At 33.9% G+C, this 17,188-nt stretch overlaps 1 protein-coding gene across 7 annotated transcripts in view; it reads right to left on the reverse strand.

The window, feature by feature from the left end:
- Positions 1 to 17,188, reverse strand: part of AHCTF1 (AT-hook containing transcription factor 1) — a 73,661-nt gene that overhangs the window by 31,573 nt on the left and 24,900 nt on the right. For all 7 annotated transcript variants that reach the window (XM_037510330.2, XM_054694965.1, XM_037510329.2 and 4 more), the window contains 14 exons: positions 15,894 to 15,978; positions 14,773 to 14,923; positions 13,421 to 13,553; positions 13,153 to 13,334; positions 12,681 to 12,742; positions 11,868 to 11,996; positions 8,208 to 8,298; positions 7,014 to 7,103; positions 4,968 to 5,108; positions 4,271 to 4,375; positions 3,371 to 3,464; positions 1,896 to 2,019; positions 1,673 to 1,729; positions 782 to 928 (listed from right to left, as the gene is read on the reverse strand). In XM_037510330.2, coding sequence (XP_037366227.1) covers positions 782 to 928; positions 1,673 to 1,729; positions 1,896 to 2,019; positions 3,371 to 3,464; positions 4,271 to 4,375; positions 4,968 to 5,108; positions 7,014 to 7,103; positions 8,208 to 8,298; positions 11,868 to 11,996; positions 12,681 to 12,742; positions 13,153 to 13,334; positions 13,421 to 13,553; positions 14,773 to 14,923; positions 15,894 to 15,978 — 1,591 coding nt within the window. The remainder of the gene's footprint in view (positions 1 to 781; positions 929 to 1,672; positions 1,730 to 1,895; positions 2,020 to 3,370; positions 3,465 to 4,270; positions 4,376 to 4,967; positions 5,109 to 7,013; positions 7,104 to 8,207; positions 8,299 to 11,867; positions 11,997 to 12,680; positions 12,743 to 13,152; positions 13,335 to 13,420; positions 13,554 to 14,772; positions 14,924 to 15,893; positions 15,979 to 17,188) is intronic.

Below are 17,188 nucleotides of genomic sequence, written 5' to 3' on the forward strand. Positions count from 1 at the left end.
AAATTGATAAATATTATGTTTTACATCTGGACAAAGTAGCTAACACTTTAAAAAAAAAAAAACAAAAAACCAGGCATTACTAAGGTCTCAAAAATCAGGATCAAACAGTTTAAATATGTTACTTTAACTTATGGTACATTTTTATTTTTAAATAAAGGCCTTATACTTTTGAGATTTTATTATGACATTATAATTTTTCTACCACCAATTTCAGTACTTATCAATGCAGTTCCCCAATAGATCTCTGAGATAATCATCATGGCATTTGCACCAGGTGTATTGTTTATTTATTTTCTTCTTTAGAAACGAACCTGGAAGGCCTCCCTGATCGCACAAGGGGTTAACACCCAGCCAATGAAGCTATCCGCAGCTACTGCAGCACGAGTTCGATCCCTGGCCAGCCAGGGAGCAACCCACATGGCACAGACCTCTCCTGACGCGCCAGCTGCTCTCCTCAGCAGTGTATTTCTGTCACTCTGCCTGTTCTGTTCCCCACTCTGTCTCTGGTGAATCCTCTCACCCCCAGCATCTCTGGCCTGTACCCCAGTTCTTGTATGCATAAATAAATAAATCTTAAAAAAAAAAAAAGGAACCTGGAGTTCTGAAGTGTTTTATTCTTCTATTCTTACTGCCTAACATGCTTGGTGAAAGTACTGAATAAACTGAGTTCTTATTTTTAGGAGTAGAACACGTATCATGAATATCAAATTTAATCTGGTTATGCAATTTTCTAAAATGCTGATTAAAAAAGTGTACATTCTAAGCAAACTAAGAGACTTACCTCATAGTCGTTGTGATCTATCAACCAAAACCCTTGAATAAGTTTAACCTGGTCCCAAGAAACGGCAAAGGCAGTTGGAAATGATTCAATTGAAGTATTTGTTTTGTTTGGAAAGGAATACATAATATCAAGTAGCAAATAAATTGTCTTTAAAAAAGAGAATTAAGGACAATAAACAAAGTAATTCCTACACACGTATTTATAATAGGTAGCAATAAAATACAGCAGAAAAGAGGGAAGAGACTTGTTTTACTAGTCAGAAAACCGTTATGGATATCTAACAATGGGGTTATGGTTTTACTAAATGTGGGTATGGCCAATCCCACCTGTGCCTTTATTTCATTCTCAATGATTACAACCACAAAGATGAATAAAACATACTTTTTTCATAGAGTCTGCAGCTTAGCAATTTAAGAAACAATAGATAAAACCCTCACCAGCAAAATCTGGCAGCTTAAAGGAAGCACATCATGTATCTTATAGATAATGATTGAAACTGCATTTTTAGACTATGAAACTGGCATTAGTATACAAATGTAATGTAAAGACCACAAGGCTTGAATACAATGCCGAAGGCTAACTTATATTCATATTCAGAACGTAAGTTAACCTCTTGAAAATAACTACTTGTGTTTTAGAGCAGCTGCTCTTAACTTTGGGAATATCTTGGACCTACTTGAAAATCTGAGGGAAAATAAAAACAAGTCAAAATTTTTGCATTTTCAGGCTAAGCATAGGCCACTTTAATTCTACTGACAGATTCTGGGTTAAGAACTTCTTTTTAAAAAATCCAAAAGCATACTGAGACTGAATTGTATGTGTAAGGTACCTATAGTAAATTTTTTTGATTTTGGTAATAGATAAATTATTTGATAAAAATGTAAAGGATACAACAAAATGTTTGCTTGCTTCAGTAACGTTGTCCAGTAGGTAAATGTCAAGTAGTGCCTGTAAAAAGGACCAAAACTTCAGTTCATTTTACATATTCACTCATTCATTCATGCTCCCTATTTACTCCAAGTACGTGCCCAGCTGTGAAAAACACAGTTAAGCATGCCTCTACCCTCCCTCCTCAATGCTGTATATTCTTTAAGCGATGTTATTGTAAACCTACATGCAAACTAGTAGGAGGATATTTTCCTGTGCCTCCTTCATCACGTTTCCACAACTTCTCAATTCGATCTCCTAATTGAGAAACCATTCCATCAATCATCAAGCAATCGGGATTCCACTTCCCTCTGTAATAAGGACAGCATTAAGAATTATTTTAGTGTCAATATCATTAAAACAGTAAGTATTACATTCTTAAAAGGAAGAAGAGTCTATTAAAAGCAGAAAAGTTGAGAAAATGACCCCAATTAGCATCATGAGAACTCCAGATGCAAAGATTTAGTCAGATAAAATAAGAAGCCTTAAGGCTTGGTCATCAGCAAGTCATTCCGTCATGGTCAAGTCCCAGGGTACAATGTGGTTCAGCCAGTCAAATGTCTAAAGCTGTTCTATTTTATATCATCATGAACAAGTTACAAAAATTATGGCAGTCTGTACACTGGAAAATAATACTGTAATTCAAAGTTATACAGTCAACACCTTCAGCTTCATTAGTTGGACCTGTCCTTTAACCTCAGTTATTTCTACAAAAAAGTATTAACACCTTCAAGGTGATAAGCAGATACAGTCCCTGTTACTTCATCTAACATTAATGACAGCAGAACTACTACTTACTGAGCTTTTTCTATAAATTAGGAATGTCACAAAGTGACTTGCACATAGTTTTATTTATCCTTATAACGACTTTATAATTTATGCAACAAATAGGATTAGAAAGCTCAGCAAAGCTGTCCAAAGTTATCACTTAGGGAAAAGATGAAATATTTAAATAGGCCAAATAAATTGGCCAAGTCCAGGCTCACTATCCTACTGGTTCTCAAAATTTGCCATGCATCAAAATTATAGTTGGCACAAGCTTTAAAATACTGTTTCGCAGGTGACTTATGCTTCTCAAAAATTCTGTTATTCATTCCATCTTAAGGAAGAAGGATTTATAATTCCAGAGGTAGGGCCCAAGCCCACAACACTACTCTTTCTTCTATTAATTCTACTTCTGTACTTGAAAGGAACCAACTAGATAATCAGGTAGTCAGAAGGGAAGGGAAAGATAACGAAAATAAGGGGGGACAGGGAGTGGGAGGAAGCCTGGTGGTTGAAATAATGATATGGAACTGTTAATGGAAAGAATGTAAAATAGCTGGTTGGTGATACATCTGATGTTTTGATAAATAGTAGCTTCTAGTCTTTTTCTGAGTAAGAATTCTCAGGAAAGCTACATGCTTACATGACAGAATCTCTTCTAATAAATCAATCAGTGGAAATAGTTCTACTTAAGAAATAATAAGCAGCTACTCAAGTTCTAAAACAAAGGTAAGACAAGCATTAAAACAAAAATAGTAATGCTATTAGCAAATTATACTTGACTGAAAAGTCCACCCATCTATTTTGTGACATGAATTCTCTTTATCTGAGAAAGCTTTGAGTTCTTATTGAAGTTTTTCTAAAATGTTGTTCGAAGGTTCTGAATGTATTATATACCTTGCTAAGCGCTCACACTTCTGTCGACGACTTGTGTAGTAGTTCTGAATTACAGGGTAGTTGTAGCATAACCTTGACAACTGCACAGCATCATCTAGAGTATAAAAGTGGGGGGGAAAAAGCTAATATAGCTCAACATTTCAAGTTACACACACTCATGATGTACTATAATTTTATAATGATATTTAATTTGCAGGCTTCTAAAACTTAAGTAATCAAAGAATACTACACATCCCTTTATTAACAGATGCACAGGTGAGAAGAGTATCTCATGAAAGTTTATTACAACAAGATGTCATTAAAACCTTGGAAAAGCTTTTACAGAAAATGATTTATTCCCTTAGACACAAATGTTCATTTGAAAGCAAGCAATGCTCACAATTTCTTCAAGTCAAAATCTAAGAGAATTATGAAAAGCTAATGGCAATTATGCATCATCATAGAAGCACAGCTAAATAAAATCTTATGTCTTTCCTGGAATTGCAAGAAGTGGGACACTTCGGAATTGTGTTCTAAACAAATATAAGTCAAATTCTCTATTTCATGGCATTGGTAAAAATCATTCCATAAAAGGCAATATTGATGATAAATAATATTGGTTAATAACCATCTTAAAAGAACCCTTAAAGAGAAAGAGGTCAGCAAATTAAAGTTTTATGGATAAATTAGAGTTGATCCTATTGAACCCATGTTCAGTTTATTGCTCTACAATAAACATTTATGGAACACCTCTGTAACAGATCTGGGGGTGAGGCACTAAAAATACAAGTGAGGAAAAATGTAAGGAAAAAAGGTTAAGAATGGAGGAAAACATAAATGAGGTAAGAGATAACCTAAAACATCAGAACACAGTAACGAGATTACTTGTTTCAATACTTATAGAATAAGCGAATATTTTACCTAATCCTTCTGGTAAAAGCCCAGAATGAGAAAACCAAAGAACCACTTGTGCATACTGACAGATGAGCTGGGTAACCATATATTTATTGTGCAAGTCCATAAGACCTGAAAATAAAAGTAACAGTTGTTTTAACTTTTAATTTACCAACCACAATAAAAAAAACCAAGGTACTTAAAGACTTTTTAAAAGCTATTTGGTGATTTTGAACAAAATTTGCTTGAATAAATGATCTATGAATTGATAAAGTAACTCACTGCCTAGACATTTTAGGTAAATGTGCTTCCACCTAAGCTACACTTTCATTGATTGATTTCAGAAGTCAAATATGCATTAATGCAAACTAGCATAGCATCACAAGTTCAAGTTATTCGAACTAGGCCTTTAAATAAATTTGGCCATTTTGTTTAAATAACAAAACGGGGGGCGGGGGGGTTTATAATAACCTCTATGAAAATAATCTTACATATAATTCTAAAATTTTAAATTGTATCAGAAGTAAACAACCTGAAAAAAAAAACCTCTCAAGCTAATTTTGCGTATGCTCATGGCATATCTAATTATGTAGCATGAAAACAAAAACCGCTAGCATTTGAGAAATAATGGTTTCTCTACACAATAATCTAAGACACAGGACATTTATCCTTTCATGTAATTATAAGTATAAAAACTTTTATTAATATACAACAAAGAGCAAACCTCTCTCAGTGATATCTTGGGCCTCTGTTGCAAAACAGCCTAAAACTGTAGTAAGGTTGCTAAGAAGTAAATGGCACTGTTGAATAGATTGTATAGTTTGTGGATCGATGAAGCGACACGAACCATCAAATAATGGTGCACCTTTCAAGATACAACACAAAATTAGTTTTGACACATTAGTAAATCTGAATTCAATTCACAAACACAGAATTTCTCAAATTTCTATTAACCATTATTTTTGTATACATTGAGCTTTACAAATAAAATCCTGAAATTGCAAATGCTCTTAACAAACCTAGAATGGACAGACAAAAATTATCTAAAAAATATGTATGATGAAGTTAAAAAATGTGGCACAGAGGATAACATAAATGCAACTTCAGATTTGCTAGAGATCAGTTCTACTCAATGTTTCTCCTTTTACATTAGAACTTTTATGTACCATGTTTTATGATTAATTTCTTTATTTTACTAATTTATCAATATATATGTTTAATTTTAGGAGTTACATTTTTCCTCCTCCATATGTGCACATGCTTCATCATTCTCCACCAAACCTCTACCAATGCCCTTCTTTCCCCTATTTTTTTCTATCTCTTCCTCCCTTCTCCATTGCTCCCTCTGGTAACCAGCAGTTTTTAAAGAGTCTAAGAATTGCTTTTGTTGTGTCTTGCCAATATATGCTTTTTTTGTATTAATATTGCACAGACAAGTGAAACCATCTCTCTTTCACTTTCTGATTTATTTCTCTTAGCACAGTAATTAATATTTCTTAAAAATCCTTGTTTCACATTCAATCTTCAAAGGGGAAATTAAGACTCAGATAATGTCTTATTACAATAAAATTAATATTTATTATGATTCATTGTAGACTCAGCTATCCTTTTGCTTCAAACTCAAGGTTAAGTTTCCAAATACAATTTTTGCAGAGAAAAAATTGTTTTAGTTGCTACTGGTTACATCTTTTAGGTAAGATTTAATTACAGTAATGTTTAACAAGCGAGTGGGACAGAAAACAAATACCTTAATTCTAAATCCTTTCTCAAATCAAATTATTTGCCTTACTTTCAATATACTAAAAATATGTATCGTATTTTTTATAATTTAATTAGTTTTTAAGAAGAGTCAATAATGAAGCTCAAACCTAAACACCACATTCTGTAATTTAGGGCATAGTAAAATCATACTTTTATGAATTGAAGTGAACTGATTTTTCTTCTTTTTACATAATTTATATAGTCAGTCTTGGAAACATCTTACAGTAAAAAATAATTTTTTTTAATGCCAACATTGGGTAATCAGCTGTTCAAGTTTCTACTATGCAATCCAATTGCCAAAATATTTAAAATTTTTCAGTTTTATAAGTATGCCCTTAAAATACTATAGAACTCCATGTCTCACAAATTATTTAAAAATTCTTTATTAAGAATAACAAAAAAGTCCATTTGTTCATTTATCAAGACACAATAACATAATTAATAAAAACAGACACTTCAAAATAACACTTATATTTTATTTTCACACAGACAGCAATCAAATTACTCCTAACGTTGTATTTCGCACAATGAGCTAATATTCACAACATACCTCAAAAGAGCCAAAGTATACAACAGACTGATAGAAAAAAAATATCAAGAAAAATGACTCGCTATGATGACTGCAACATGCTAGAAAAGGGGATGAGCTTTAACCCTGCCATTCAGCTTTTCTGTATTCAAATATAAATAGAAAATGAATAAGCAGAGGAGCTTCTGGAGGTAACTGGCATATTGTCCTTATTCTATCATCATCAGCATATTTCATAAATTAAATTCCTAAAGTGAAAAAACAAGTAAGGTATAATTCTGAAACTCGTGCCTGTGGACTTACTAACATGCTGCTAGGTTAACACAGTTTTGCAAAATATTTGTGATAATTTTGTCACTGTAACCCAATAAAAAATAGTCTTCTTTTGAGACTTCTTTAAAGCATTTACAATTTCAAAATGATTAAAAATTATGAATGCCATGTACACAAAACCAACCAGTTTCTGAATATTTTACTTACATAGCCTGTCAAATTCCTCTTTTGTGAGAATCACTTTATTCCATGTCCATTCAAGAACAAAGCGCAAATTAGCAGCAGAATTGGGTTGCTCTAATTTGGAAATGTGAAAGAAAAAAATGATTACTAATCACCAACAGAAAACCAGTAACTTTTCAATGGAGAAACCAGATAGAAACTAACCTAACCAAGTGAGAAATGTTAATGCCAACACTAATGGAGACAAACTGGTAATACGTATCTTCTCTCAGTGCATCTCATCTGGGAGCACATCATTTGGAAAAGTAAAACATAAATCTAACAACCATGAGGAAAGATCAATCAACACAAACTTAAAGGCAGTCTATAAAGTAACAGAAGTATTTTTTAAAAATCTCAATATCTTGAAAGATAAAAGCTTAAGAAATACACAAGACAAAGGGAGATTTAAGAAACATGAAAATAAACACAAAGTTTGGTTCTGGATTGGATTCTGTTTTCCAGTTTCCTAAAAATACCACAAAGAACATTATCAACACAACTGGTGAGATTTTATTAAGTCTATATATTAAATGATTTTTAAAACTGTTGAAGTGATTTTCTAATGAAGATCCTTGTTCTTGGAAGGAAATACTAGTGAAATATTTATAAATAAAGAAAAAATATTTTCAACTTATTCGCAAATAATTCAGATGTGTGTGTGGTGCATTGTTAAAGAGAGTGGTACACATAAGAACCTGGATGCATCCCCACAGAATTCTGCTGAATAGAACAGAGTAAATCCCAAAAGATTACAAATTACATGATTCTATTTATGAACATTTTTGAAATGACAAAAATTATAGAAATAGAGAATAGATTAACAGTAGCCAAGGATTAGGGACAGGGGAAGGGAAATGCAGGTGTGGCTAAAAAATGGCAACAGACACTGATTGTGTATACCAGAAGTTTGCTAGATGTCACCAAAGGAGAGGAGTAATGTGTAAATGTATTAAAGGGTACACAGGATCGATCACCTTTAATTGTGTATGTGTGTGTGTACACACACACACACACACACACACACATTTTAAAGTGTATATATATGCATACACACATTCCAAAGTTTAACTAAAAAAAACCCCAAAACCAGCAAGTCAAGAATTTGAAAAATACTTATTTGAAAATAATAACTGGAAAAATAAGTAACTTCTGAATTATTGAAAATTATAATCTTACCTTCTGTTATCCACCTTTTGATACATCCAGTCAAAAGTCCCAGGGAACTTGTGTGAATTGCTGCTGATAATATAGCTTCTAACTGTTCTTCCTAAACCATGCATTAAAAATTAAAAAGAAAAAAGGGGAAAAAAAGATGTGTGATCACAGACTCAGAGACAGCAAGTCTACTTCAGAATATAAAATTTTAAAGGTTTTTAAAAATCAATATGGGGCCTCCCTGGTGGCGCAGGGGTTAAAGTCTCAGCACTATCAAACTATCAACAGCCACTACAGTATGAGTTCACTCCCTGGCCAGGGAGGTGATCCACATGGCACAGCAGACCTATCCTGTCTCACCTGCTGCTCCCCTCAGCAGTGTATTTCAGTTGATCCACCTGTTCTGCTCCCCACTCTGTCTCTGGTGAATCCTCTCACCACCCTGTACCTCTGGCCTATACCCCAGTTATTGTATGTATAAATAAAAAATCTTGGGCCTCCCTGGTGGCACAAGGGGTTAATAAGCACAGCACTATGAAGCTATCCACAACCTCTGCAGCATGATTCCGATCCCTGCCAGCCAGGGAGCTACCCACATGGCACAGCAGACCTCTCCTGTCTCACCCACTGCTCCCCTCAGCAGTGTATTTTCAGTCACTCTGCCTGTTCTGTTCCCCACTCTGTCTCTGGTGAATGTTCTCACTTCCCATACCTCTGGCCTGTACCCCAGTTCTTGTATGCATAAATTAATAAATCTTCAAAAATAAATAAAAAATCTTTAAAAAAATCAGTATGGCCCATTATAACAAGAAGTCACAAATGTTGGTGATTATGTGGAAAAATTGGAACTTCATACACTGCTTGTAGGAATATAAAATGGTAAAGCCAATTTGGAAAACAATCTAACAGTGCCTCAAAATCTCAGAGTTATCAAGACCCAACAACTTCACACATAGGTACAAACATGCAAGAGAAAGGAAAACACGTCCACCTGTCCACTATGAAGCATTATTTATGATGGCAAAAAAAAAAAAAGAAAAACCCCAATACCCATCAACTGAAGAAGGGGATAAACCGAATGTAGTATACTTATATAGTAGATTATACAAGCACAAAATGGAATGAATGCTACAACATGGATGAACCTTGAAAACACTGCATGAAATCAGAGAAGCCAGATATAAAACACCATATATTATCTTAGTCCATCTATATGAAAAGTCTAGAAAAGGTAAATCTAAAGAGACATAAAGTAGTTACACTTTTAAAAACTGAATATTTTAAAAAGGTGAATTTTATGGTTATGAATTATATTCTTGATAAAACTAAAGTTATTGTAACCTGAAGTTGTTGCAAGCCATTTAATATCATTAATGTAAGCCATTTAATATCAGAATCAATAAATTTAAGACATTTAATATCAGAAATCTATGGATTTCATTCATTACAGCAGCAAAAATTCAAGAGATATCAAATGAATAAAAAGACAAATAAACAGGAACAGAGAACTACAAAATGCTAAAGACTCCCCAAAACTAAGAAAAATTTGCATGAATCTAAATGGAGACTCACTAAAGCAATTTCTATTACAATCAGGAATAAAATAAGGACATCTGCCTATGCCTTTATTTTTCAGTTATAAGCCATACACTATGAAAAACTAAAAAATATAAATAGGGGTGAAAGTCTATTTTGCTGTTGACCACATATTTCATAGAAATTTAAAATGAGGGTTAATTTTTAAAAAATAAAATAGAAATTAAAAAACGCCCATAAAATAGAACCAAAGGCAAAAGAGACAAACTGTTGGAAGATAAAGATAACCTAACAGAGTACCAACTCAGGATAGTCAACATTTCAATATCAACTCTTTGTGGAGTTAAAACAAACTAAAAATAAAGAAATTAAGGTTGTGTGAATAAAAGGCAAGGAAAGTTTTTTAAAAAATAGAAGCGCACATTTGGACACTGCAGGGAAAAAACAAGCTACACATTAGAAAAAAAGCTAATGTAGATTACTATATGACTATGCAGTGAATAACATTTATACAGACACAACATATAAATCTGATGAGACTGAGTTTTTCTCTTTATTTCCATAAAATTAACTATTAAATTCCAAGTATAATTTATTAAACTACCAACAATAGTATTTATATTTCATCCAATATGTGAAAGGTTATTTCTTTCTAGCAATTCATTATGGTACATATTTGTTAATTCTTTAGTTAATACAGACACTACACCTGGGGAGAAGGCGCTAAGACATTTTCTTTTTTTATAGGACGATGACCTGGAGTGGGTTTACTTTCTTCTTTCATATTTTACTAACAAATAGTACGTTAAAACATATTTTAATTAAGAGCTGTGACTACGCAATACTTTTTTTTAAAAAAATATTTATTTATTTATACAAGAACCAGGGTACAGGCCAGATGCACGGGAGGGTGAGAGGATTCACCAGAGACAGAACAGGCAACTGATGAAATACACTGTTGAGGGGAGCAGCGGGTGAGACAGCAGAGGTCTGCTGCGCCATGGGGGATTCTCCCTGGCAGGCTGGGATCAAACATGCACTGCAGAGGCTGTGGACAGCTTCACAGTGTGGCACTCAACCGCCTGCACCACCAGGTAGGCCAACAATACTTTTCTTTATAAGAATGACTCATTGGTAAAATGAATTGGGATTAGGAAAATAAAGAAGGGACTAATACCTATTCAGAGGTTAAGATTTTGGCTTCTACAACTGAGTCTGATCCTGTTAACTGTCATACTGCAGGAACACGGGTTTCCTCACTAATTCATTTTCATAAAATACTAGCTTCTTCAGAGCATTCTCATAATATTGCATCAGAATCATATTAAAGGTTTATTAAAATAGATTTACTGGGCTCCATTCCTATAGTTTCTGATTCAGTAGCTCTGGTTAAGAACCAAGAATTTGAATTTCTAAGTGTTCCCAACATTGTTTTTTTTTTTAAATAATAAATTTTATTTTTATATTCCCCATACATTGTTGATATCATGAGGTTCATCTATGTAAAGACTGTTCCCATTCATGTGCACTCATTCTCTTACGCCTATGTTATTCATTCTGGAGGAAAGAAAATGGGTCCAAGACTGATATAACAACTACTCACATGGTACTTGCAGCCACAATGTGCTTTCTGCCCTAAATCCATCCAACACAGCAAAGTGAACTTGGTGCCAAGTTATTGCTTATGGGAACCCAGCCAAACTTAAGACCATGGTTACTGGTCATGCAAAGTAGGCACTATATTACTTACTTTTTTTCCCATAGAAATGATCTAATAGATTATTATTTATTGAGATAACACTGTTTTACACTATATTATGATTTAGGGCAACGGGTTCATACCTCCTCAGATGGAAGTCACCACATTCATCATTACGGCACCCACAGTCCTTAGACCACTGGGCTCTCTGCCCCTCTCTTCTTACCTCGCAACCCCCCCCCCCACTCTAAAAGGTTCAAGCCTGCTGTCATATTTATAGGATTGGTTTAGTTTTATCAGTTTCTTTGTTGTGTTTCTCTATATCCCACATGAGTGAAATCATCCAGTATTTGTCTTTCTCCTTCCGACTTATTTCATTTAGCATAACAGATTTTTATTATATGTTAACATATGACCCAAAATAAAAACCAGTTCAATCATCTCACCTGACTTAAGCTGGAAGGTTGAATATCAACAAGCCTCGGTGAGAGAAGGCCAGCCACAAGACATCGATTATAACCATCAGGAATGACTTCATTGAGAGCTGGTCCTGATTTCTTTAAAAAAGTCAAAGTCTGTAACAGATTGATTAATAAGTTACCAATCAGCACTTAACCCAAATAATCAAATTTAAGAAAAATTATACTTATTACCCTAGTTTACACTTAAATGAAACTAAAAGACACTACATGGAAATTGTGGAAATTTTTCTACTTTTTGTAAGGAATTTATAGGTTGTTGAACTAAACCAACGCTTAATGGTTATAAGTAATGAAACTGATAAGAGTAGTTTATTCAGCTTACATGTTTTTATGAAAGGTGACCCTGTTACCTTTTCTAAAAGCTGACTGATTTGAGAGATCTTGACACACAAGGAAACGGTGCAATTTATACTTCTTGGTCTAATGTAAAGAAATCTGACATGAAGAGTAAGTTATTTATCCACATTTAGCTGATTATCAATTAAAAGGACTGCTGCCTGGTGTTCTCCTGGAAAGTATTTTTTAGCATGTAGTCATCATATGCTCTGCTTCCGTCTTTTCCATGAGGTCTAAATAGCTAAAATCTACATAAGATGGATAAAAAACATTCCTAAGTCCTCTCTGACTGGTTGCCAACAGTTAACTGAGGCTACTAGCTGCTAATCTCATAAACCTAGCAGAAACCACCATTTATAAAATTAATACTCAATAAAGTTTATGTCTATCACCTGACTTCAATACAGTAAGAAATATTTTGTTCACAATGCTATTACCTACCTCTTTCTGAAAACCAGTACAAGTCAAATGAATAACTCCTGAGTTTAATAAACAAGTGGCATCTAAAAAAGAAAACCCACTTATATATTATATTTGCGGTAACAAAACAATGAAATTATCCTAACAACAGCTTTCTAGGCAAAACATTAAACTATTATATGTAATAAGTTTTCAACCAACTTTAGGAACCTTAGATATATTTTTAAACTAAAAAGATACCAAGCCTGATCACAAATGCATTAAATGAGTTAGTATTTGCTACCAAACTGAAAATGGTGATAATTTCTTCATAAAACAAAATACTAATTTTTCATGCACATATATTAATTTCCTAAGTTATCCATGTATTAAAACTCATATTAAGATATATGAACAGACAATATTATTTAGATATACTCTTACACAAATACCTAGAGGTACGTATATACTCTTACATACTAGTTTTCTCAGAAGATAATTGTTAAATACATACCAAAATTGTAAGTGCTTGGGTTAAAAAACTGCTCAGGAGGTGGGTATGAAGGAGGTACTCCTCGACTTAAACTTCTCTCATGGACTAATATATCCAAGATGTAATGTGGAGAAGTCCTACTTACAACAGAATCCAGTGACCACAGTGCAAAATATGGGCAATTATGTAGATATTCTCCTGATCTAAAAGAAAATTTTATAAAATTATGAAGTCACTGAACTGTTACACATACAAATACCAGAGGGGAAAAAGAGCGAGAGAACCATACCTTAATGAGTCTGGCATTTGTGCGTGATACCAACGATTTATGTCGAAAAGTCCCAAATATAGAGAAGGCTTTCCCTGTCCATATATATTCACCTGCCAGGTAAAGACTGAAACACTGGTGTCAGGTGACAAAGCTAAAAGAAGATAATTATTAAAAATAAATAATCTCAACATAAAATTGTCCAAATAAAATTATAGCAAGATTTTCTAAAACAGATTCAACTCCTTTGTGATTTGGTAAAACATATTTATTTCTATTATTTGTTACATATGAATAGATTCAATCATTTGTATCTTTAATGTTTCTCTACTTCAGGAAGACTTTATTAAAAGATAACCATCAGAATTCATTTCTACATTTAAGAAACTTTGTGGTTTTGTAGGTGGAAGTGGAAAATGATTTAAATGAATATTCTCCCAAGTATGATACAAAGTTCGTACCAGGGAAATTAATTCCCTGCCTAAAATGGATGCCTGTGAGCACTAGATCTTAATTCTGGTTGAGGAGTCATCTCACTATACGGTAAAGGGGAGGCAAAGTGCAATAAATACTTCGTGGAATGGAAATTTGGATTGTGGAATAGAAAGATGGTAACAAAGAGACATCGGTAGAAGAGAAGGAAATTAAAAATGAGACACAATGGGAAATATAGAAAGAAGGGTGTAAATGGGGATTAAAAAAAGAAAGTAATGATTTGTTTTCTATGTTTATTAATTAGATGTGAAAACTGGATCACAAATACAAATGTGGGGACTAGAACAAATGACATCTTTGGGATGAAATAACCATGAGAATGAATTCCAATGAAAACACAAACACAACTGGTGAGCATTCACAGAACTGAATGAACCTGACACATTATCACATTTAATGTAATTGTGAGGACACCCCTTTGCAAAAGGTATGATCCCACCCACAAGTGGGAAACAAAAGTTCAAAAATGTTAACTTGTCATAGGTGACATCTACAGAGAGATCTGGGATTTAATTCCATGTTGGGCTCTAAAATTTATGAAACTTTAACTGTGCCAGGATTTTTAACAAGAAGGTAAACAGAAAAAATTCAAGGTAAAGGCATGTTTACCATAAGGCTCAAAAAATATAGGGGGAAACATGATTCTTGTTCTAGAATGGTACCTAAGTCTTCAATTCACACTAGTCAATAGCAATCTGGGGAACAAAAAATACCTATATTTCATAAAGCCTGAGTAAATTTTGTAATTAATATTCTAATTTTTTTAATTACAAGGAGTATGAACTCTAGAAACCAATACCTGTCTTAAATCTTAAATCAAGCTAGATGCTAAATCAAACAATAATATGATTTATATAATTAAAGTACTTTTAACCAACCTTCATTCATGCCTTCCTCCCTGTCCCCATGAGATCGAAATTTTTCTATACTCTGGCATCCCAACAGTTTGGTATTACTAGTCTGTCCCCTTAAAGGAAACATGCCACCTGTGAGATCCACTGTGTATCTTTCTTCACAGTACTCTAATCCCTGAAAGAAACATAATAAAATACACACAAATATATATGTTAGTGGGATTCTAAGCAAAAAAATCATTCCAAAATTAAATGGTCTCAAAATTTCCAGATTTTTCGCATGGTACAAAGTAAATACCAAGAAGTTAAAAAGACTAAAGAAAACAAATCACAGAAAAGGGCTCTAAATTTTTTTATATGGCATAAAGCAAAAGACTAAATTTAACCTCTTGAAAACAACTACCAATAAGTCTCCTAAAGCTGTTATCTAACATGGGAACTTTCATGTACTACTGGTTGGAGTATAAACTGGAATGATCACTGACTTTATATATGTATATACTCTAAGCCAACAATTCATTCCTGTGTTCTCACTGAAATTTTTGTTCTAGAAGAGTTTTATATTTTTCCCACTGACAATATTTTGACAAAATCTCTAAGACTGCCCAAGAAAAATGCACAATCATAAAAATGCCACTCCTATTTCAGGGAATTCATGGCTTTCTTAAAATCTGATAGACATTCAAAACTAGGTTTAAAAGCCAGTACTAAAGAAAGGAATCTGAGGATTGGCCAAATACGCCCACTAGTAGCAACCCACTATTTCCTCAAGACTTCAAGCTAGTTCCACAGTCATCTAAGAAGCTAGATGCATTTATTCTCTTACAATTTTAAAAGGCAAGGTTGTTCAATAAAGCTGCCCCATGAATTACTGCTTGTTATATTAGTACAACAAAGTGGTTTTATTTTTTCTGAATACCAATTAGGTCACAGGTTGAGTCTAGTCCAATCACCTCATATTAGATGGAAAGGATGCCTGGACAAGTGAAATAGCTAAACTCCTGATCCCTAATCTAACACTTCCTTCATTATGCAATGAATATAGTATTAACTTGAATATAAGAATAACTTTTAATAACATAAAACAGGTACTTAAAATAGGCCAACAAACAAAAAACAGTAATATTAGACTACATTACCATTACCTCATATAAGATTTGTCCTGATGCCAAACACTTTCTATCACCAAAGGCCAGCTGAAGTAAATGCAAACTCAAAACATCCCCTTCACTGAAAGAAATAGAAATTAGCTGAAGAAAACCACTAAATTTCATATTAATACATTAAGTGTCTCATACCATACAAATCAATTTAGCGTGCATACAATATACAGAGCATGTAACAAAACTAAGGTCACTGAAGAATTTATTTGGTTGTTTTCACAAAATGCAGCTCTTTGAAATAACTGATTTTTTCCTTTTTATTGACTGCAACTTAAAATGATAGTTTGAATACTTTAGGTGATATGCAGAAACTACTAATTATTTAGCCAATATTCTTCCTTCTTCAATAGGTACTTTTGCCTAAAATACACCACATTTCCTTTGCAGTTATCTCTAGTAATAGGAAGGCTGCAAGGCTGTTTCCAGGTCTCTTCTCTACTAGTCTCAGTCACTTTTGAAGCCACTGAGTCTCAACTTTGGTTGCTTATTATTAGAACCACCAGAGGAGTTTCGAAAAAATACTAGTATGTAGGCCTTAAGCCCAGAAATTAATTTATCTGGGGCAGCCAGGTCAAATTCAAACACTTTTTATCCTGGCCTACACCTCCCTTTATAAACCAGATCTACTTTTCAGGCCTCAACTATGATTAATCTGTACCCTAAACATAATGCCCTTCTTGCTTTTCCTTGAGACATTTTACTAAGGCCTTTGCATTCTTTGCTCAGATATTCCCATAACTCTCTCCCCATACCTGCCCTTATTTTATTCAAACCTAAACTAAAGTAACAATTTCCTACACACCCCACTCTGAAATTTTATTAAATACATATAATAGTATATTTATTATTCATCTTCCTTACTGAAATATAAAAGCTATATGGATTGTTATATGTATTGCTACATGTCTAGAATGGCTACAGTCACAGAGCAAATGCTCAGTAATTTTTCAAATGAATAAATACATGGATATGCGGCAGAAACAATTTCTAAAAGAGGGCCTCCCCGGTGGCGCAGCTGTTGAGCGCTGGGTTGCGAAGCTGCCCGTGGCCTCTGCGGCGCCGGTTCGATCCCATTGATCCCCGGCTGCTCCCCGGCCACCGGAGGAGGGTCCCGCGCAGACCTCTCCTGCCACCCGCTGCTCCCCTCAGCAGTGTACTTCGGTCCTTCTGCCTGCTCTGCTCCCCGCTCTGGCTCTGGTGAATTCTCTCACCCTCCCGCGCTTCTGACTGTACCCAGTGCATGTATAAACAAAACAAACAAACAAATAAAATAAATA

This window comes from Talpa occidentalis, unplaced genomic scaffold (genome assembly GCF_014898055.3).
Source record: "Talpa occidentalis isolate TD23 unplaced genomic scaffold, MPIMG_talOcc4v2.1 talOcc4.14, whole genome shotgun sequence".
Classification (NCBI taxonomy): Eukaryota; Metazoa; Chordata; class Mammalia; order Eulipotyphla; family Talpidae; genus Talpa; species Talpa occidentalis.